General features: G+C 35.9%; 1 protein-coding gene across 1 annotated transcript; it reads right to left on the bottom strand.

Moving 5' to 3' along the window:
- LOC117333137 (tRNA (uracil-5-)-methyltransferase homolog A-like) lies at positions 1-24,525 on the bottom strand. Its single transcript, XM_033892275.1, has 19 exons — positions 24,426-24,525; positions 20,882-21,248; positions 20,473-20,561; positions 19,879-20,018; positions 18,369-18,423; positions 16,059-16,113; positions 12,594-12,688; positions 12,119-12,167; positions 11,691-11,754; positions 10,808-10,914; positions 9,665-9,814; positions 9,255-9,358; positions 8,856-8,898; positions 6,838-6,898; positions 3,461-3,582; positions 2,077-2,152; positions 1,483-1,599; positions 824-920; positions 1-210 (listed from the first exon to the last, which is right to left on the bottom strand). The coding sequence occupies exons 2-19, from the start codon at positions 21,245-21,247 to the stop codon at positions 48-50; spliced, it is 1,953 nt and encodes a 650-aa protein (XP_033748166.1). The 5' UTR covers position 21,248; positions 24,426-24,525; the 3' UTR covers positions 1-47.
- Positions 24,526-24,903: the final 378 nt, after the last annotated feature.

The following is a 24,903-nucleotide window of genomic DNA, read 5'->3' on the forward strand; positions in this document are numbered from 1 at the left end:
TATCTTAAAATGACAAGTTTATTAAAATTGCGAATTTAATGAAAGTTCTATGGGCTTGCTGGAGAATCCTCTTGGCTCGTGTAAGGCTGGTCCCGCTCAAACATAATGACAAGTTCACAATGTGGTGTCTGGGGGAACATGTCCACGGGGACAGCTTTGACAGGTCGATAAGGCGGGCCTTTGTTACGTCGTGATGTCTGTCGTGTCAGGCTGGACAACAGAAAAGGTATTATTAATAATAACATTTTCTAATTCACAAAAATTAATCTATTTAATGCGATTCAATAGCCACAAATTTTTATCGTTCAGAAGCAGGGGGATCATCATTATCATGAAATAGACAGTTATCAAAATATGGATGTTATAATTCATTTTTACAGTGCACAACACAATGTGCAATGTCTGCACCATGTACACAAGAAAGAATGAGTGGACAATAGAAAAAAACTGGGAGGCACAGAGGTACATGTAAATTGAATTATCACACTTACATGCACACATAGATTAACAATGTGTAATTCTATTGTGGTTGGTAAAAGTTTAGAAATGACTTTTAAGAAAGTGTGCGATCGGAAATAAGGTTTATTTCTTGATTGTGTGATAATATATGTCTAATATATTTTGTACATGAAGATCTATCATGTACATGTTGTAAAAAGTATACACTTATATCCATCCATAGGAGAGTTTCTAGTGTAAAGACTTCTAAACAAAGATATGGCGCAAAACAATTGTCAAAATATTAGGAGACACAATCTTTTTTAAAAGAAGGTTAATTTTTGATGATATAAAGTCTTTATGTACGGAGAAATTAAAATCTTACTCTATAAAGTTGTTCATAGCAGCCTTGGGGTTACAGGACACAAACACGACCTTAGTTAGATGTGGGGATCGTCTCAAAGCTTGGAACACACTTGACTCTGGAAACAAGAAAACAAGCAAGGATAATTATCTATACACCATTTACCATTTCCAACTGAAAATTTCATGGCAACATTTTTTTTTGTGTGTATAATGAATATAATATTTTTCTTTATTACGTTTTTATACCAGTGAAATATCGAAAACTTTTCATTCTATAAATTCTATATAATTTTTCACTGGTAAAAATATCGCTTTTTCTGAATTGACCAATCAGAACACTGCTTACAAATGATAATGGGGAAAATTAAGCTTTGCATATAGCTCTCATTCATGTTATATGAAATTATAATGCAGATAGAATATACATGTCGTGATTTGACCCACATTTGTGAGCCTTAATTTGACGGGGGACCACAATGAATTCTGGGAGAGATTGAACTGCTTCGGTATATTTTGCAATAAAATGCAACAATCAGAATATCTAACAGTATCTTCAGTAATACCAAATATATACTCATGCTATACACTCGTGAAAAATATCAAAATATCAGCCACACTCATGGAATATATTTGGTATTACTGAAGACACTGTTAGATATCCTGATTACATTAACTTACGCAGTCCTGGTCTAGGTGGGTCCACCACCGCCACCACATCTGTTGATCGTAGCGACTTCATTGTGCGCTTGATGGCGTCTTCTGCCTTACTGCACACAAAGTGAACGTTTTCGACATCTGAAATATCAACAAATGTAATATGATGATACAAAAAATCTCCCAAAAAAAATAAAAAGATGTTGAAGTTTGTTTCTGAATGCGTTAAAAATCTTAACTCTTATTACATGTATACTTCTTTGAAAGTTAGTTTTAAATTTAGACTGCAAACTTAGCTCTAATAGCTAAAATGTACCTCTTCCTGGAAAAAAATCACATTTACACCTACATTAACATATTTATTTATTATCTGGCCAAAAGTCATTAGAAAAAATGTCTTCCAATGTTAATTTAATTTCCGTTACAATAAAATGTTGTGTGTAATTATCGTATGTGATTTCTCAGTGGGGGATATGTACATTGTACATACATATATGTACTTGTTTATACGTAGATCTATCTCAACATGTCTGTATCTTCTTATACATGTACTTAAATCACAGCATTTCTCGGCTATCGCTGTCAAAGAAGTATTCTGTACGGGTGATTTAAACTAACCATTTATCTTGGCGTTCTCTTTAGCATCATTGATCGCCTCCTGACACATCTCTATGCCTACCACTCGGGATACTTTCTGAAAATAAAATCAATTCATCAGTCACTGAAAGCATGAACAGGAAAAGAAACTTTGCCAAATAGAGAGTTCTATCACATGACGTTCATCTTTGTTTCAAACAGACAGGAAAAACTATAATTAAAACCTGAAATACAAGTATTCAATCCATAACAACCACATACTAATTAAATAATACTTTTGTAGAAAATAGTGAAATAATATCCAAGGTTAAACAAAAGCAGAATTTGTTTTAAAACAAGGTATAACTATGAAAGACACCAAAATAAAGAGACCCTTCACAGAAATCAAAATGTGAATGACAGAACAACACACAAAAGCATTATGGGAAGTACTAGTGAGATCAATTCAAAAGAAATCGGTACTTTATTGGAATCCGATACATATGACCAAAAAAACATCATTACTATATATATGGGAGAACATATTTCTAAAAATACTAAATTCTGTATTAATACTGAAAACTTTCATCCATGCAATAGGGAGTCTTTTACCAAATATCAGCACCCTAGTACAATCATAAAGTGATGTGTTAATAGCTTTCAACATTTGCATAAAAATTTAAAAAATCTGTCTTACTCCATAGGGACTCTATTGCCACATATCAAGTACCCTAGTACAATTATAAAGTGATGTATTAATACCTTTCAACACTTGCACCAAAAACTTAACACAGAAATATTCAAAGTCCAAAAAATTTAAAAAATCAGTTTTTTTTCCAAAAAATCTTTTAGTTTAACTCGGGCAGGGGATAGTTTAACTCCAAAAGGACTCTATTGCCAATTATTAGCACCCTAGTATAATTTTAAAGTGATGTTTTAATACCTTTCGACACTTGCACCAAAAACATAACGCAGAAATATTCTAAATCCAAAAAATTCAAAATTCTGTTTTTTTTCCGAAAAAAAATCTTTTAGTTTAACTCCGGCAGGGGATAGTTTAACTCCAGAGGGACTCTATTGCCAATTAGCAGCACCCTAGTATAATTATAAAGTGATGTATCAATACCTTTCAACACTTGCACCAAAAACTTAATGCAGAAATATTCAAAGTCCAAACGTTTTCAAAAATCTTTTTTTTTTTCCAAAAAATCTTTTAGTTAACTCTGGCAGGGGATAGTTTAACCTCCACAGGGACCATATTACCATAAATTACCATGCCTTTCAACACTTGCACCAAAAACTTAACATTTGAAAAACCAACACCGACGCCGACGCCGGAGTGACAACATAAGCTCTCACTCTTCTTCGAAGAGACGAGCTAAAAACTGATAACGGAATGACAAAAACTTAACACTAGTATAGTCACCTTGGCAACACTGAGTCCGATGGTACCAGTGCCACAGCAGATATCCAGGACGGTAGTATCGGGAGAAACATTACACCAGTCCGCTATCTCTGTGTACAGAACCTCTGCTGCAGCTGTATTTACTAAATGATAAACACCATTCTCGTTTGTTACCCATGCAGTTGTATTTACTAAATGATAAACACCATTCTCGTTTGTTACCCATGCAGTTGTATTTAATTTAGTATGTGTACATTGGTTCTATGCCAGGTTACAATGATAACGTAAGTATGATGAACACCATCAATAACAGGTGAGAGACCTTCCCTCTTTAGAGGACACAACTGAATATTTTACAATTACTAGTGACTCCATTACCTCAATCGCTCATTTGAGGTTCAACCAATTTTATATCAAATCAAAGTTTGAAGTTTTCCCTACCCATGAAATGATGTTATTGTGTATGCATAATGGTATATTAGAGCAAACCGGTTCTCGAAAGACAGAAACCCTGACATTTTTTTGTGGACAGGGGAACACCCGGGGCCACCTGAGAAATTCCGCCTTTTTCACCTGTAGTCCTAGGTCAGTCTATTTTCATTAGGAGTGTATATTTTTGCTTTTCAAGTTTTAAGACAAGACTCTTTATTCTCGTATACATATGAAGCACCTATCCCATATGTTAATTACTCAAGAAAATAGCTTGAAACCTCAGAAACACATTTTTGCTAGGGCCTTGATTCTGGTGTGAAACAGCAGCTGATTTGCAGATTTAGTTGTGCGAGTCCTAAAGTCATATAATAAAGTAGTATGTCGCAAATGTTTTTCATAAATAGTACATGCAAGCAGTCAAAGAAATGTGTTCAGAAATAATTTCGCATCATTCAATACTTTTGGTAAAGCAGGGTTCATACGGATTTTGTCCAACCAAATTCAAGGCCTTTTCAAGGCTTTTTCAATGTCTTAATTAAACATTCAAGGCCCATTTTACCTGTCATCTAAGTCATCTTGAGAGGGAACAAGAGAACAACAAGAGGCCCAGGGGCCTTAACGGTCATCTGACTCTAAATTAAAACCCTTATATTATTGTAGTATGCATTCTCTGTAGCAAGTATATAGTGGCACTGTTGGCCATGGTGGCCATCTTGGATTTCTGACCGACCCAATAAATAATAACACTTGGTCTGGACCATCTAAGGATAATTTCTGGTAAGTAAGAGCTGAATCCCACTGGTGGAATTTGAGAAGAAGTTTGAAATAGGTGTTGTTCATGAAAACCATGATTGCGCAATCATGTTACAAAATGGCCGTCATTGCTGTCATGTCAAAGTTTTTACGAGGCCGAAAAAAAACAACAACACTTTGTTTGCCCTCCTTCCTTAACATTCTCACAAATTTCCAGCTCAATGACACCAGTGGAACTGGAGAATAAGTTTAAAATGTGTTTTTTAAGATTGCGGATATGGCGGCCATCTTGGATTTCAGACCAACCTAAAAAATAACAACACTTGGTCGGGATCATCTCAGGAACATTTCAGGCAAGTTTCAGCCCAACAGCACTGGTGGAACTTGAGAAGAAGTTTAAAATGTGTTTTTCAAGATGGCGGCTATGGCGGCCATCTTGGATTTCAACCGACCCGCAAAAATAACAACACTTGGTCGCAATCATATCAGGATCATTTCAGGCAAGTTTCAGCTCAATAGCACTGTTGGAACTTGAGAAGAAGTTTAAAATGTGTTTTTCAAGATGGCGGCTATGGCGGCCATCTTGGATTTCGACCGACCCGAAAAATAACAACACTTGGTCGCAATTATATCAGGATCATTTCAGGCAAGTTTCAGCTCAATAGCACTGTTGGAACTTGAGAAGAAGTTTAAAATGTATTTTTCAAGATGGCGGCTATGGCGGCCATCTTGGATTTTGGACCGACCCGAAAAATAACAACACTTGGTCAGGATCATCTCAGGATCATTTCTGGCAAGTTTCAGCCCAACAGCACTGGTGGAACTTGAGAAGAAGTTTAAAATGTGTTTTTCAAGATGGCGGCTATGGTGGCCATCTTGGATTTCGGACCGACCCGAAAAATAACAACACTTGGTCGCAATCATATCAGGATCATTTCAGGCAAGTTTCAGCTCAATAGCACTGTTGGAACTTGAGAAGAAGTTTAAAATGTGTTTTTCAAGATGGCGGCTATGGCGGCCATCTTGGATTTCGACCGACCCGAAAAATAACAACACTTGGTCGCAATTATATCAGGATCATTTCAGGCAAGTTTCAGCTCAATAGCACTGTTGGAACTTGAGAAGAAGTTTAAAATGTATTTTTCAAGATGGGGGCTATGGCGGCCATCTTGGATTTTGGACCGACCCGAAAAATAACAACACTTGGTCAGGATCATCTCAGGATCATTTCTGGCAAGTTTCAGCCCAACAGCACTGGTGGAACTTGAGAAGAAGTTTAAAATGTGTTTTTCAAGATGGCGGCTATGGTGGCCATCTTGGATTTCGGACCGACCCGAAAAATAACAACACTTGGTCGCAATCATATCAGGATCATTTCAGGCAAGTTTCAGCTCAATAGCACTGGTGGAACTTGAGAAGAAGTTTAAAATGTGTTTTTCAAGATGGCGGTTATGGCGGCCATCTTGGAATTCGGAACGACCCGAAAAATAACAACACTTGGTCGGGATCATCTCAGGATCATTTCTGGCAAGTTTCAGCCCAGCAGCACTGGTGGAACTTGAGAAGAAGTTTAAAATGTGTTTTCAAAATGGCGGCTATTGCGGCCATCTTGGATTTCAGACTGACCCGAAAAATAACAACACTTGGTCAGGACCATCTCAGGATCATTTCAGGCAAGTTTCAGCTCAATCCCACTGGTGGAACTTGAGAAGAAGATTGAAATGTGAAAAGTTTACGCACGGCGGACGGCGCACGACGACGGACGAAGCATGATGACTATAGGTCATCCTGACCTTTCGGGTCAGATGACCTAAAAAGGCAACTTATAACTATACACTACTTGATCAAAATACAACTTGACATGGTAATTATTAATGTCTGTAGGGGAGGCGACATGGACAAAGTTGAATCCAAATGATCAGTGGCCAGGGTTTAACTTATCCTATAATGAAACCTAAATATTCAAGGCTTTTCAAGGCTGTAGACCAATTTTCAAGGCTTTTCAAGGCCCATAAGGTGAAATTCAAGACTTTCTCAAGGCCTGTGCTAACCCTGTAAAGTAACAAAATTATATTTGCTTTTGAAATATTTGTAACTTTCTTTAATATTTAACTTAAATGCTGCTATATTTTTCCGCATGTCCCGTCTTTCGTAGGTTACGTACTTCAGCATTGACCATAAGGTATACTTCACCCACGCTTTAGATACTGTACCTTGAAAGAAGGCTCCAGGTGATATCCTGAACTTCATTCCCAGCATTTCTTCCTGTATAAACTGTAATTACAAGTAATGAATATTAATGTTTACTAGTAAGTATTTGCAGAACTATGAACCTACATGTAGAATTAATCCAATAAACCTTGTGTAATACCTGGTCACTATGAATTTATTTTATCACTGACAGCCACTTTCACCTCCAACTAAGTGTATTAAAAAGATTTTTTTTCATATGTATTTGAACTGTAACTTGTGTAACTGAAACATTATGAAAGGTGAAAAATAATCAAAACAAGCATTCTGTGAGTATTGCTAAACCAATACAAGTCCCCTACTAGTGCCCTCAAGTTAAAACTTAGCCAAATTTGAGTAAAAAAGTTAAGCCAAAACTGAAACATGATCATTTGATGAAAATAAGTTCATTCCAAACAAGGTGTAAATTCAACTCTATTGGGTTGAATAAACAATGTTTCCTGCCCCTAAAAGATATTCAGGTATTCTTTTGGTATGTTTACTGTACATGTACAGAGTAAGAGAATCTAAGGTAAATTTAAAGTGAAATGTGTAATGACAGCCTTGGATTGAAATATAAACATGATTCTACATAGCACAGTATAGTAGTACAGTCAAACCTGTATTAAGTGGCCACCCAAGGGACCGACAGATATAGGTTGCTTAAGACAGGTGGCTGATTAAACCAGGTTGGCAAGAAATGGCCTGCTGCCCAATTCTTTTTTCAACAGTTTATTGAATTTATCATATTATAATGCACTTATTGATATTGATAACAATAAACCATGTACAGTGAATTTTGAAATGAAAACCAACAAAGATCAAAGTTTTGATGAATTTGATAAAATACCTGGTCATGTGATCATCGCGGATGTCTACTTCCGGACAAAATGGCCGCTTAATACAGGACGATACAATGACTCGGGCAGATTTTTGTGGCCGTTGGCCGCGTTAAACGGGTGACCACTTATTTAAGGTTTATTATATAGTGTTTTCCATCGGGCAGACGACAGACTGGCCGCTTAACGGAGGTGGCCGCTTATTCAAGGTGGCCATTAGAGTAGGTTTGACTGTACACTGATTTTATTCCAAAAGAATCCCATATCAGTGAAGCAGCATCCTAATACCATTATTAAGTGAATGGTGAGCCATTACAAAACTTTAACCACAAGAATACAGAGAAAGTTCATAATATGCCAAAATTTTCAAAAAATGAAAATAATTTTTTCAGTTTTAACCATAAAAAAGTAATGCCACACACCCAAAGAACCTCTATGCAAAGAATCAGCATCCTCATACCATTATTAAGTGAATGGTGTGCCATTATAAAACTTTAACCAAAACTTTAACCGGACGGGCGGACAGGCGGACAGGCGGACGGACGGACGGACAGACGGAAGCAAAACCTATAGTCTCCCCGGTTTCGCTGGTAGGGACTAATAATCATCCCTTACCTTGAGGAAGTGATAAAGAAATCTCCAACCCTTTGGGTGATGATCTTCATTGTCTAACCCTCGGTAAAGCCAACCCTCAGGTAAGCCTTGGGTTAAAATAAACAAGAAAGTCAGCCCTTGATTTTGAGATTTCTCCATTACACCTTCAAGGTAGGAGAAGATTCTGTTAATCTACAGACAAAATTCTCTAGCTGCAGGTTAGTTTGAATAGCATTTTGTATTTTCTGTGATCTAGCAGATTATATGTTAGTCAATTGATGTCTCCCATACACTTCACGTTCAAAAATTTCCACTTATCAAACTTTCTTTTGATGACACCTGTAATACAGGTACATGCACAAAATATTGGTAGTATCATTTCTCTAACCTTTTACTCTGTGGGGGAAAAGCAGCAATACAAGTATACTAGGTATTAATGTATCATTTCTCTATACGTGACAGTAAATCACCACATGATCCTATCCAATAAATTTAAACATATTCCTTATGTTTTTATATTTTACAAATGATTAACTTATAATTAGTCACAATATGTGGACATGTCTCACCTTTTCTCCCAACAGAAGCTCATATTCTGGTGGATTTGCTGGCCTGAGGATTGTCAACATAATAAAAATGAGTACAGTACATCTGAAAACAATTGTGCTGAATTGGCTGATGCAATTGCAGCTGTATCCCTATATAAATGTATACTTATGAAAGTTACAAAAATTAGTTCATATGTTTATCAGATGATTTCATATTTAGCAACTGTTCTAATGATCATGATATGTTAATAACATGTATTAATTACATTCTGTGCCTTGTAAATTGTAAGCAAGGATCGAATTGAACATACATGCACCTTGCATAATGGCCATTTTTCTTACTCTTTTGATTACACATGTATAATTTAGCCTTAAACATATTATTATTACTTACTAAAATGAAATTTAAAAAGACGTTACCTATCTTTATATGTGTGGAAAAAGAGACTTGTCACTCCACAGTCACTTCCTTCCCCTGTTGAAAAGTAGTCCTTCAATTTTGACTTTAAAGCTTCAAGGTCCTCCTGCAGTTTAATAAAGAAATAAAAAATAAAAATCATTTACAATTATCCACTTAATCATTCGAGTAAAAATTTAACATAACTTAATGTTTTCATATAACTCCATTGATTCAACTGATCTCAACTGTTCCCAATGTTTGGTTGTTTAAAGCTCCAGTTATTTATCTGTCAGAAATAGACTGTGTTAAATGCATTAAATAATTTGCATGAGATAAATAATAATGCTATTGTGCCATATAAACAAATTAAGAATTGGATGCTTTGAAAATGATGAATACACTTTGTATAAATGATGAACATTCAAAGTACCTTAGAGAGATTCTGGGGGTCAAAGTCTATGACTGCCATGAAATCAGCACTACCTTGACAGACCCGAGTCGTCAGTATCCGCCAGTGACCTTCATGACTCTGGGGGTCATACGCACCATAGCCACTGGCACGGATAAACGTTTGGAAACTCTGGAACATATAATTATATATATATTCAAAATTATTCAATCAATGGCAGAATAAATTCCTTGTTTAGTTTTCTTTGAATTATTTATATTTATTTTTAGATAACAGAAATAATCTTTAGCCTAATTGTGCATTATCCTTTGTAGTATTTCTGCCAGCACATACAACAGTAAGAGGAAAAAAATAGAATGATGTAATAAAGTAAAGATAGAACTCCTGGACCAAAAAACACCATGGCATCTAATTGGTTCCTATCTTTGAACATATATCTTTGAACCTAAAACTATCATGAATTTATGTATTATCGAGCATTGTAAACTTAAAATATTAAAAAAGTTTCCAGGATTATCCATGTGAATCTGTCACAAACATCCATCAAAGATAATTAATCCACAAATACATCCTACGTTAGATCACATACTAAGAAATGTACGGCTGTGAGGGTCTTTTCTCTCTTTTTCACATCATAAAAACTGAATTACAGTATAGGTTACTATGTTAAAATTTTGATTTTTTGAAATGAAATTTAATTATTGAAATTCTGAATCTTTTATCTTCTGTATACACAATTTTCATACTGCAAAGTTGACATTTAAAAAAAAATTCATTTGGTGCCATTTTAAAGAATTTCCTAGTTTGACTGGGCATATGTCCTATGCTATAGAACTTGGTCACAAACAACGACAACTAAGGTCATACCAGTTTTACTGGGAAAGTTTTGATAGTGATAACTTTTCACCTGCTAATACAGATCTATCTAGATCAGGTTAATGTTGTAAATATATGTCCGATTATTCGGCTACTGATTTTAACTTGGACCGCATAACTGATTTGCAGTCATGTGACAAGAGTACCTGTTATAACAATTGACAAGTCTCGGTAGTACCGGGTACAGACTTACACAATGTCATGTACAGTAAACTCAAATTCAATATTCTTTTAAAACTTGACAAATAACACATTTCACAAAAAGAAAATATCTTCAAATCCATTCACCTTTACAAATCTCTTCATTGAATCTGGCATTATAATCTGATCGTGTGGTTCCCCTACACTTTTGCTGCCTTGCTTATATAGTCCATACCGAAATCCCACAGTATTGTCTGCAATACAATAAACACATAATAGTGTACTGTCATTTCAATAAGACAAAGCTTTCTAAATATAGGTATTTAAATTAGTTGTCCGGATAGCGAGATCTCAGTGAATTATGAATTATATACATGTAGCAGATTATGACAGTAGCATAGCTCTCAATCCTTAAATTCAAAAAGCATATTTATCATTTTTTGAAAAATTTATTTCATTTTCATTACATTCCTCAGTGAAAATTCCACTTTAAAAACTAGTACAATGATTATACAAATACTAGCAAAAGCAACCCGTGTGTAATATATGAATTAATATTAAAAGTAATTTCACAATATATACATGTAGGAACATTCAATTTGATTCTCAAATTACATATGTACTTACATTGTTACAATAATAATCATATAATGATTATAATCAGGTAACAATCATTTTGTGTCGTCAATTAAAACTAAAATCTGCAACAGTTTCTTATTGAAGTCTGAGTCAACATCTGACCTAAGAAAAATGCTACTTCTTGTATGTTCCAATAAAAAGAATCATTTACATATACATCAGTATATGATAAATTTATCTTCTAAACAGTGTGAATGCACACAACAAAGTACAATACACTATACTTGTATCTTCAAATTTGTTTTGAACATAATTGTATTGCATAACCTAATAGTAGTGAAAAGGTTGCTTTCTCCATTGAGTGGTTGCTATAGACCCCTAGGCCTGTATGCATTGATGAACACAATGACAATGTACAACTTGTCCATTTGACTCCATTGACAATACTGACCTTGCCCATTGATGTCCTTTCCAATGGTAAATTCACACTTGTTTCTGTATGCTTCTAACATGGGCTGCAGAATCATGACAATAATTAAACTTAATCAGGGAGTTTACAATGTAACATATGCTGTTTTGATCATTAAACACCTGATTTCAAATTGATAACAACCATCAACACATTTAACAGCTTTAGAGTTGATAACAGATGTTCAAGATTTGAACTAGATCTTAGATCTAGAGTTATATATTCAATATTATAGAAGATCAACAATTTGAAAAAGCAACATTTCTACTGACTTTTATAAGCAAATAATTGTCAACTTCCCAGAAATATTGGGGTCGGCTTACAGGAACTGGAATGGTCCTACCGAGTGCCATACAATTGTTATAAGGAAATTAGGTATGTATACAGCCATGAGTAATTATTATACTTACAGAGGCTTTAATGGGTAGCATCTCACAGCATTTCCCATCATACTTTGACCTAGAGGAAAAAAATAGCAAACATTAACACATGATTAATGATAAATAGGATTGTTAACAATAAATATATACAAACAACATCTTCTCACACTATAGCCAAAATCATCTAATTTGGTTTTATTGCCCGAGTCCCATTACCGTGGTATTAATAATTAATGTCTCAACAGACATGAACATTATTTTGAAGACCTTGCAGATTAAACATTTTCAAAATAGCCAGCAACAGCATAAATATAACACCATAGACTTATTACACATTATGATCAAGACTCCATGAAGTATATATTAATCAACTATAGTTGAAAGGGACAGATAGAATAAAAGCTGCTTTTGGATACTGAAAATCTTTATACATGTACATATATTACTGAAAATCTTTTTATCATTATTTCGTTTTTAATGTAATATAATTTATATTATAATGTACCTTTGGGCCTTAAGCCAGTCTCGAAATTCAGGGTTTTCTCTCTGAATACGATTAGCTAATGTCTTCAATATCTGTACCATATCTTGCATTTTCATCTGAAAAAACCAAAATCCAGGAGTTCTATCTTTACATCATAATTTTAGTTTTTTCTTACTGTTGTACTTGCACAAATACTACAAAGGATAAAAAGCAATTTCACTATCCAGTCACTTTAAGTTCATGTGATCAATTATGTGATTTTTCATCCCATATTTTCTGTTCATTTCTTAATAATTAAAAGATTAAACCTATATCAAAGACAATTACTGTTACAGTGACAATTAATGATTCTAATAATGAGTTTTCACTCAATATGCAATTTGTGAAATGTCAGATCATTAATTATTTTTTTTTATCTCTGCAAGTTTCTGGTGATCAAGCTAGAGTGAAAATTTTGTAACAAGTAAAATCAATGTTCTAATTGCCAAATAACTGATATTTGTTGATAGTATCTACATACATGTACATCCTTCTTTTTTTTTATATCTGTGCATTGATGTCAATATTTTTTAGTCTCCTAGGGTAAGAAAAAACAAGAGGCCAATGGGCCTTAACGGTCATCTGACTAAATTATTGGTGATTGTGTACTTCATTGAATATCAAATAGAAAGAGGCCCTATGGGCTTAAATCGCTGATTGGCATGGAGGTTTTGGTTGAGAAGTTGTTTGAGGAATTGAGTCCTGTAATCTTAAAAGGAGGTCAAGGTTATTCACTTAAACAAACTTGGTAGCCCTTCACCCCAGAGTGCTACAGATCCAATATCAACTTCCTGGCACTCTTGGTTATTGAAAAGAAGTTGTTTAAATATTTCAGCCTATTCAACCCGTGTGACCTTGAATGTAGGTCAAGGTCATTCATTTTAACAAACTTGGTAGCTCTTTGCCCCAGGATGTTACAGGGTAAATACCAAGCCTTTTGGTTATTGAGAAGAGGTCAATTAAACATTTCAGCCTATTTGACACCATTGACGTTGAATGAAGGTCAAGGTAATTCATTTCAACAAACTTAGTAGCCCTTCACCCATGCATGCTTCAGGCCTAATATCAAGTCCCTGGCACTCATGGTTATTGAGAAGAAATCAATTAAACATTTCAGCCTATTTGACTCCATTGACCTTGAATGAAGGTCAAGGTCATTCATTTGAACAAACTCAATAGCACTTCACCCAAGCATGCTACAGGTCTAATATCAAGACCCTGGGCCTCTCAGTTATTGAGAAGATGTCATTTGAAGATTTCAGCCTATTTGACCCCCATGACCTTGAAAGTAGGTCCCAGCATGCTACAGGCCAAATATCAAGTCCCTGGGACTATTGGTTATTGAGAAGAAGTCGTTTAAATGAAAAGTTTACACACGACACATGAAGTTGGACGAAGCATGATGACTATAGGTCATCCTGACCCTTCTGGTCAGATGACCTAACAAGAGGCCCAGAGGGCCTGTATCGCTCACCTGGTTTCATGAGATATGAAACAAGAATGATGCTTAAGTATATTTGTCGCTGGTATTGCTATGTCAATATATATCATAAGCATTTTATATGGGTACATGTACATTGGTTTTATTTCAATACTAAAAATGCCAAAAGGTGCATTAATCCATGAAATGAAATTGACTTTTGGTGTGACCCCATAGGGATGCTACCACACAAATGTGAGTGATATCCATTGCTTAGTTTCAGAGAAGATCTTGTTTAGACCAATTGGTCCCTTTTGACCCTGCCCTCTGCCCCCTGGGGGGTCAGCTCCTTCCTTTATACAATTTTGAATCCCTATCCCAATAGGATGCTAATAGTCAAATATGAGCTGTTTCAGAGAAGTTGTTCATATCAATTTAGCCAAATTGACCCCTTTTGGCCCAGCCCCTCAGCCTCCAGGGGGTCGGCCCCATCATTTGTACAATTTTGAATCCTTAACCCAAGGGAATGCTACCAGTCACATATTAAAGATATCCATTGCTTAGTTTCAGAGAAAAAGTTGTTTATATCAATTCTGCCAAAATAACCCCTTTTGGCCCCGCCTCTTAGGTCCCCTGGGGTCAGCCCTGTCATTTGTACAATTTTGAATCCCTACCCTAGGGGGTTGCTACCAGGCAAATATGAGTGATATCCATTGCTTAGTTTCAGAGAAGAAGTTGTTTATATCAATTCTGCCAAAATAACCCCTTTTGGCCCCGCCTCTTAGGTCCCCTGGGGTCAGCCCTGTCATTTGTACAATTTTGAATCCCTACCCTAGGGGGTTGCTACCAGGCAAATATGAGTGATATCCATTGCTTAGTTTCAGAGAAGAAGTTGTTTATATCAATTTAGCCGAATTGACCCCTTTTGGTCCCGCCCCTCAGCCGCCAGGGAGGTAGACCCCACCATTTGTACAATTTTGAATCCCTACCCCAAAGGGATTCTCACAGTCAAAATTGAGCAATATATATTGCTTAGTTTCAGAGGAGAAGTTGTTCATATCAATTTAGCCAAATTGACCCCTCTTGGCCCTGCCCCTCAGCCCCCCCCCCCCCCCCCCCCCGGGGGTCAGCCACACCATTTGTACAATTTTGAATCCCCACCCCATAGTGTTGCTACCAGGCAAATATGAGCAATATCCTTTGCTCGGTTTCAGAGAAGAAGTTGTTTATATCAATATAGCCCAATTGTCCACATTTGGCCCCGCCCTTCAGGTCCCTGGGGGCCAGCCCCATCATTTGTACAATTTTGAATCCCCTACCCATAGGGATGCTTCTGACCAAATTTGGTCAAATTCTGATCAGTGGTTATGAAGAAGAAGTCAATTGTTGACGGACGGACGGACAACGGACGACGGACGGACGACAGACGACAGACGACGGATGACGGACGCCACGGTATGGCATAAGCTCACCTTGGTCCTTTGGACCAGGTGAGCTAAAAACTGCTTCCAACAATATGAATCCTCAATGCAGATTCTTACACAAGTGTGCAAACAATTTTTTTTTCATATCCCTATAAAGAATTTTTTTAAATGATGTTATCAATGCTTATAATTAAATTCTGAAACTGTTATTCAAATTTAAAACATGTTTTATGTACAATTTTACTTATTTAAGGGATTCTTTTGAACAAATCGTTACACAACATCAATGGTCCTATTGGGATGTCACGTTTTTCATGCCATTTACTGGTTGTTGTTTTCATAAAGGTATGAAAAGAGAACTCAACCAACCAGAAAGCTACATTTTGCAAACAATGGAAAATTATTAATTTTAAAATGAAAACAAACTCCAAGTCCTTAGTGTTCAAGTGCAATTGCAACAGTAACACTGTGATATCATTAATCAAATGATGTCAGATGACATTTTAACAATCAGAGTTTGATCCACCTTATACATCATGTGCATTAGATGAGCTAATTAACTGTATGCCTTATCTGATAATATTGGAATTCTATAAATATTACCTTTAGCTGATCCTCATATGGGACATTCCACAGAGGGGATACAGCATTCTTCAGTCTACAATCCAATGATAAATATATACATATAGTGAACCAATTATTTGTCAAAACCAATATCCTGTCAAAATCCATTGAACATGAGGGTGATTGATTTTTGTCTTAATGAAGTGTACAGTCCTTGTGTTACTGAGTGTGACCTATTGTTCACAACTCTGAAACATTGAAGATGTCATAAATACACACTGAACCAATATTGCAAGTCTCTGAACTGGAGTTGAAGCTTTTGTTGAATACAACGTAGTGGGGTACATTAATTATACTTGGATTTTCTCAGTGACCTCAAAGTGAGTCATTGATTCTCCCTAACCCAATACTACAGTAAGTCTCCCTAACCCAATACTACAGTAAGTCTCCCTCACCTGATACTACAGTAAGTCTCCCTCACCTGATACTACAGTAAGTCTCCCTCACCTGATACTACAGTAAGTCTCCCTCACCTGATACTACAGTAAGTTTCCCTCACCTGATACTACAGTAAGTCTCCCTCACCTGATACTACAGTAAGTCTCCCTCACCCAATACTACAGTAAGTCTCCCTCACCCAATACTACAGTAAGTCTCCCTCACCCAATACTACAGTAAGTCTCCCTCACCTGATACTACAGTAAGTCTCCCTCACCTGATACTACAGTAAGTCTCCCTCACCTGATACTACAGTAAGTCTCCCTCACCCAATACTACAGTAAGTCTCCCTCACCCAATACTACAGTAAGTCTCCCTCACCTGATACTACAGTAAATCTCCCTAACCCAATACTACAGTAAGTCTCCCTCACCTGATACTACAGTAAATCTCCCTCACCCAATACTACAGTAAGTCTCCCTCACCTAATACTACAGTAAGTCTCCCTCACCTGATACTACAGTAAGTCTCCCTCACCTGATACTACAGTAAATCTCCCTAACCCAATACTATAGTAAGTCTCCCTCACCTGATACTACAGTAAGTCTCCCTCACCTGATATTACAGCAAGTCTCCCTCACCTGATACTACAGTAAGTCTCCCTCACCTGATATTACAGCAAGTCTCCCTCACCTGATACTACAGTAAGTCTCCCTCACCTGATATTACAGTAAGTCTCCCTCACCTGATACTACAGTAAGTCTCCCTCACCTGATACTACAGTAAGTCTCCCTCACCCAATACTACAGTAAGTCTCCCTCACCTGATACTACAGTAAATCTCCCTCACCCAATACTACAGTAAGTCTCCCTCACCCAATACTACAGTAAGTCTCCCTCACCCAATACTACAGTAAGTCTCCCTCACCTGATACTACAGTAAGTCTCCCTCACCTGATACTACAGTAAGTCTCCCTCACCTGATACTACAGTAAATCTCCCTCACCTGATACTACAGTAAGTCTCCCTCACCTGATACTACAGTAAGTCTCCCTCACCTGATACTACAGTAAGTCTCCCTCACCTGATACTACAGTAAGTCTCCCTCACCTGATACTACAGTAAATCTCCCTCACCTGATACTACAGTAAATCTCCCTCACCTGATACTACAGTAAATCTCCCTCACCCAATACTACAGTAAATCTCCCTCACCTGATACTACAGTAAGTCTCCCTCACCCAATACTACAGTAAGTCTCCCTCACCTGATACTACAGTAAGTCTCCCTCACCCAATACTACAGTAAGTCTCCCTCACCTGATACTACAGTAAGTCTCCCTCACCTGATACTACAGTAAGTCTCCCTCACCTGATACTACAGTAAGTCTCCCTCACCTGATACTACAGTAAGTCTCCCTCACCTGATACTACAGTAAATCTCCCTCACCTGATACTACAGTAAGTCTCCCTCACCCAATACTACAGTAAATCTCCCTCACGTGATACTACAGTAAGCTTCCCTCACCCAATACTACAGTAAGTCTCCCTCACCTGATACTACAGTAAGTCTCCCTCACCCAATACTACAGTAAGTCTCCCTCACCTGATACTACAGTAAGTCTCCCTCACCCAATACTACAGTAAGTCTCCCTCACCCAATACTACAGTAAGTCTCCCTCACCCAATACTACAGTAAGTCTCCCTCACCTGATATTACAGCAAGTCTCCCTCACCTGATACTACAGTAAGTCTCCCTCACCTGATACTACAGTAAGTCTCCCTCACCTGATACTACAGTAAGTCTCCCTCACCCAATACTACAGCAAGTCTCCCTCACCTGATACTACAGTAAATCTCTCTCGTCGATCCAGCAAGTGTCTCATACATAATAACCATGATCTCTATAAATACCTGATTTCTGGAGGTAGATCATCATCCAGTTTGTCCTTTTTATCAGGAGGTTCATCTGGAGAAAAAAAAGCAAATTTTTGGAAAAATTCATGTTCTGTTGAGCAATACTTTATTACTTGAAACTCAAAAGAAAAAAATAAAGCCTTATACAGAAGTTAGATATTTTATTGAGCATGTATTATAGGATAAAGTAAACTGATTTTGCAAGACTTCTCTTTTCATCTGTTATTATCAAATCCTATCACAAATTCAGCTGAGCCCTTAATACATTGAATCCTGTTCCTAAGTTTGTAGACTTCTTGAAAATGTCTTGGAGAGTTATAATTATTTAACAACAAATAACAATGTTTTCCCAACACAAGGGATTATAACTCTAGATCTGTTACTAATTTTGATGATAATCAGATAATATTTGTGGGAGTCATTGCATGGAAACAGCAGAAAACTATTTTTTTTGTTAATTAAGGGCCAAAAACCCATAACTCTGCCAAATAACACTCGGCAAAACTGCATATGGCAATCGAACTTGGCCTAGCCCTTAAGGTATTTAACCTTGTTATCATGTTTGAAGAAAATATATTAACAACTGTCCAGTTATTTCCGGGAAATGGCAGAAACAAATGTTTTTAGTTAATCAATGTTCTAGAACTCCGCCCAAAAAAGTCCAGTAAAAGTGTCAATTAAACTTTGCTGAGCGCGTAAGACATTTAACCATGTTACCAAGGTTGAAGAAAATCCTTCAACATTTGACTTGTTGCAGTTATCGCACTGAAGCGAAGTGTGACAGACGTATGGACAAACGACTGAACCCAAATTAATATCCCCCAGGCCATCCCCCCTCCGATCAGCCATTTCGGTAAATGCAGGGGAATGATAATAAAAAAATAAAGAAACCATAATTCTAGTCAAGAATACCATCCAAATTTTGTAATATATCACAGTAACATATCTTTTTATCACATAATCATTATTTTTACTGTCCAGTACATGTAGATGAAGCAGTTTTGCATCTGTCACCTATTATACCCTGAAATGTTTTCCATTGGCTGCCAAGCTTAAGCCAGAAACCAGTTGTCATGTCATAATATGGACAACATAACATTGTGAATTGAAAGTGAAGCTACAAAATTGCTGCCTCCGTTTGATTTTTCCTCCATATTTTCACATTGAAACCTGTCAAAATGATTCTTTTCTAAGTCTTGTGAAGAGTATTTAAGTTTCAAGTTCATATGAGATTTTTTAAAACATGTCTCAAAGTTTTGATTTTTGTTTGAAACCAAGACTCACAAAAATAAGAGCTTTACTGGATAAGTCTTTTTTCATAAAATGTCATGTGAAAACTGGTGTAAGTCCAAGATATATGTACATACATGTATGTATATAGTTTTTGCACAGATATAGTTTAGAATGAAAAGTGCTCTTGAGCTGAAAGGCAATGCTCTGTACTATGTCCAAAATAGTTTTTTGTTATATTATGAGCTGTTGTATTATCAATAACATATATTCCCACCCATTTTCTGTTCAGATTCTCGCTTCCTCTTCTGAAGAAGTGGATCCATTGTAGCAGATGCTTTCTTCACTTTGAGTTTCCGTTCCTTCCAAACATGGCCAGTAATCTTCTTAATGGCATCTTCTCTTTCTTCCTCATTCCTGTGTTGAAAGTTTTACACAACATTTAATACAAAGTGCATATTATGTATCAATTCAAAAAACTAAACCAACCTTTTTAATCTACACACAAAGATAACTTAAACTAACCAGACTTATTTCCATAGACTATTCAGTTGAAAATTATCAAATCAAATATATTTCCATGCTTTCATGATGTCTAAATATGTCTCCAATTATAGCAGGCTATATGACATTAAAATAATTTTACTTTCAGTAGAGCTAGATGATGCTATAGAAATATATGTGTGTATTGTATATAATCCTTGATACATGATACACATGCCGTAAAACCTGTATTTAGCAATGTTATGTAAGTAATTATCTATTGTACAAAGAGTTAACTGATGAAAAAGCAAGATTGAAATAAATTTTAAAAATAAAGCATACTATACATTTGTATGTAATGGTAATTATATACATTGTACATACATACCTAAATGTTGCAAATGCAAAGCCTTTCCTTTCAAGGGCTTTGATTTTTACTGGTTTTACTTCCAAAGTTGCTAAGCGTTTCTTTAATTGCTGCAAAATTACAATAGATTACATGCACCAGTACTATACACATGTTATCAAATTGGAAATTAACTGCATAACCTCCACCCATGCTGATATGGTTAGTAAATAGTTCATTTTGTGTTCAAAATTTATTTTCATCAAAGACTATATATATATATGTACATACCAATGATGTTTATATACATCATTCTCATACTACATGTATTTACTTCTGTATAATTAAAGTATCATAGAAATTATGGTGGCAATATTCTAAGTATTATGTACAGATATTAGATAAAATTCATCCTTAACTACAAATAATAGTTTTACTCCATATTACTCACTTTAAATCCAAACCTTGGCAGGTTAAGAATTTCTATTTTGAATATTTCAGATGTGAATAAGTGGTCTGTCCTAGAAGCAGAAGACTCATCCTGGTCTTTTGACTCCTCTTCATCATCCCCATCCTCTCCAACATTCTCACTAATTCCTGCTTCATCAACACCACTTTCTAAATTAACACACATTCCAGCTTCATCCTTCTTGTCCGATGTGTCACCACTGTCAGTCTGTACCACAGTATCACTGTCAGGTTTAACATTCTCTTGATTGCCTACCGTGGATAGGACAAACTGATCCTCTGGTTTACTCCCAGACGGACCAGCTGGGACATTTTGCTCAGTTTCTGTAGCTTCTGAATCACATTCCATTCTGAAAATCAGCAATAACATGTCAACTTAATGAACATGATATGGTGTAAATCATGTAATGAATTCTTACCAAATCAAAGTATTTCTACATGCCCTACTTCATGAATTTACTAATTTAAAACCTTTCATTGCTTGGTATAATCCTCACTTGTTTTGTCTTTAAGTATTATAGGTATATATATCATCAACATATTTTCATGAACATATCTGATTTTTTTTTGATGACTTCACTCATTTATACCGGTTAAGTCAGGTGCCTAGGTATATCTTTTTAATACCATGCTTATTACATTTTAATTTACAATGTGAGCAGTTTTATCTTGTTGTTGATGATGTGCAATGGTATTTAAAGGACTGTTCATAGAATTTTACTGGTCTGCAAAACAAGTTATCATTTGGGATTCACACAGGGACATTTTAAGTACCTGTACTTTCAAACATGGAAATAATTTGTATTGTTGTATTCATATGATGTTTTATGACTAAATAAATGCAACTTCGACGAAAATTTTATAGAAGTTAAGTTTAAAGTAAAGCTATTTTAGTAACAAAGCTATATTTCAATTGGCATATAATTAATAGGCCAAGTTTGCATATTTTACTGAAGTTGGTGGTTTTCCCAAACCGGTACATGCATGGATGTAGCCCCAAGTTTCCTCTGGCCCTGTCACCATATATACCTGGTGCATTTTATTTTCTTCATACTGTATTTAAACAATTTGCTTAAGGTAATATAAGGATTGTACCTCATTTTGCCTGCATATATAGTATGCCCCCAGTTGCCAACTGTGGGCATAATACCGTGTACTTCAGCTAGCTAAAGCAAGGTCTCTGGCTATTTTTTTGTTGTGACGCCAACCGACCTTTAGCAACGAAACCCTATTTGACACTGGGCAATGGTTTCAGGATGGAAAGAAAGAGACTATAATATCGGTATTCATAAGTCTAAACTTGGTGAATTAATAATACTTTGACACAAAATACTTTGCTATACCATTCCACCACATCAAGTAACCTATTTCGAACATGGTGGCATATTGGTTGTGAAAAATATGGAATGTATGTACCAAGCAGAACAAATATAAAGTGCAGATCAAATACTGAAATAGCTTTTTGGTTGTTTTGCCTTTTATTACATTTTAGTATTTACCAGGCCGCCATTTTCATTCAGAGTGGTACCGGAATGAAGACTGTAAATAATCATGATTGTGCGTCTTTGAGTGCTATTTTTGTGGACTTAATGACAGATTAATGAAAATGAGGTAATGACATGACACTGTTAAACACCTTAAACGTTAGACATGTCAGATCAAAGTCCTGACCTTGAAAATTTGACATTCTGCACAGTGTAAATCCGCCTTGGGAAGTTAGAGGTTACAAATGTACACAGCGCCTGTCATATGTTTCGTGCGGTGTTATCGTCTAACGAGTAACTACAGTGTAGATCTTATTAAAGCAAAGGTCTTTACGGACGGAATATTATAATAGAACACCAATATTGGGACTATCTCAATGGGTTTTTTGGGTTAAATTAATATCTCATTTATCCAAATATGTATGGTAGGTGTACATGTTATGTCACGCCCAATTTTACTGTGTTCTACCAAAGTCTTAGATACAAACGGTGTCAGAGAATTCCACGTTTCATATTTGTAGTGCTCTCTGGCAATAAACCAGACACAAACATCTCTGGTCAGGGCCAGAGGAAACTTGGGCTACCTACAGTCATGCTATGTTAGTCAATTAGTTATCGTTAAAATACAGGACTTCTTTATAAATGTCAATACAGTGTACACGATCAATCTCTGAAATATACGTAATACTATATCATTTGCTACGAACCTCTAGATCTGTGGTTAGACTTTCAAGTTTTTCAGTTAAATAAAAAAGGAATATTTTCTCTTTACTGTTTCGCATTAGATCATAGATGCTTAGCACGTTTATATCCAAGACCGTATCTACATACATCAGTCTAGATCTATAACAGCTGTATAATCGGTCTTGGACTTATATAATTATGAAATAGGGACTTCAGTTAAAAAAACAAACATTTGCGGTAAGACGATTTACAGGATCGGGCAGAATTGGGCAGAATCGGGCAGGATCGGAGTAGAATCGGACCGTTCATGCTATGCCAATGCATTTATTTTGATTTTAAACGAGCATATTTTAAACGCACTGGACCAAAAGACGATTTACAGGATCGGGCGGCTTACGGACACGATCAGACCTTTTAGTTATTAGTGATGTGTTTATTTTGGTTTTAAACTGGTATATTTAAAACATTATTGCATAATTATAACAAAATGATCAGACATGAATTCAATTATTAAGTATTTTTCCCATCAACGTACTGCCCGCACCGGACCAAAAGACGATTTACAGGATCGGGAGGCTCACACACAAGATCAGACCTTTAAATTATTAGTGATGTATTTAGTTTGATTTCAAACGAGCATATTTGGAACATTATTGCCTTATTATAACAAAATTATATGAATTATTGATATTTTTCACATAAATGCAATGCGTGCACTGGACCAACCCACAGGGGGCTAACTCAATGAAAATAGAATTTACCATACATATTTCGTATTTACTGGATGGACTGATCAATATACTTAACGACCATATGATTTTTTTCAGAAAAGTCGAGATTTAAAAAATTATTAAAAAATCTAGGTAATTTCTCTGTTTTATTAGTAATTACCTCGATTTTTTAATAATTTTTTAAATCTCGATTTTTCTGAAAGAAATCATATGGTCGTTAAGTATATTGACCAGTCCATCCAGTAAATACGAAATATGTATGGTAAATTCCATTTTCATTGAGTTAGCCCCCTGTGGACCAAAAGACGATTTACAGGATCGGGCAGAATCGGGCTGCTCACACACAAGATGGGACCTTTAAATGCTAAGCACCTTTTTGTTTACTCCAATAATATTAGAGGTTTACACGACAGGAAACTTTTGACAGGCTGTCATGTAATATCGACCAATGTAATCAGGTGGAATAAGACCTCATATACGTATAGGAGTACTTTTTGTTTAGATCTATATAGTCTATTAACTTCGGAGAGAAAGAAAAAAGGAAAGTGAGCAATCATACAGTTCAATAAAAAAAATAACATGATATAACAAGATAAATGAATAGGTTTACATCATAGGGTTTTCTTACCTATTTCGTGTGTTAGCCTAGATATAATATGTCGGAAATGAAATCGAAATCGAAAGCACACGCTGCTTCCGGTGCTTGGGAGATAGTAAAACACAGACCTGATTAGTGTATGTTCCGGATCCCAGTCAACAATAACGGGGCACATGAAGATATCTATACATGCTTGGTGGACAAAACCGGCTCGTCATTGCAGTGTAACCTTTCAGATGATATAGTTCATGGAAGTAATAGCGACAGTACAGATAGGTAAGTTTGCAGACACTAAAAGTATTGCCAATGGATACAATGAATTAATCAATGAAAATTAATTAATTAATTAACACTTCCAGTAATTGTATTTAATTTTCAAATCACTAAATTTATACCAAAGTAACAGTTGTAATTTATGATTATTAATTATTGATGTACTTTATCAGAGACGTGTACGTTTATCACGTCTGTGACTTTATTAAATCGTTATTTACATGTGCGGATTCAA

The sequence above is a fragment of the Pecten maximus genome, chromosome 8, assembly GCF_902652985.1.
Source record: "Pecten maximus chromosome 8, xPecMax1.1, whole genome shotgun sequence".
In the NCBI taxonomy this organism is placed as follows: Eukaryota; Metazoa; Mollusca; class Bivalvia; order Pectinida; family Pectinidae; genus Pecten; species Pecten maximus.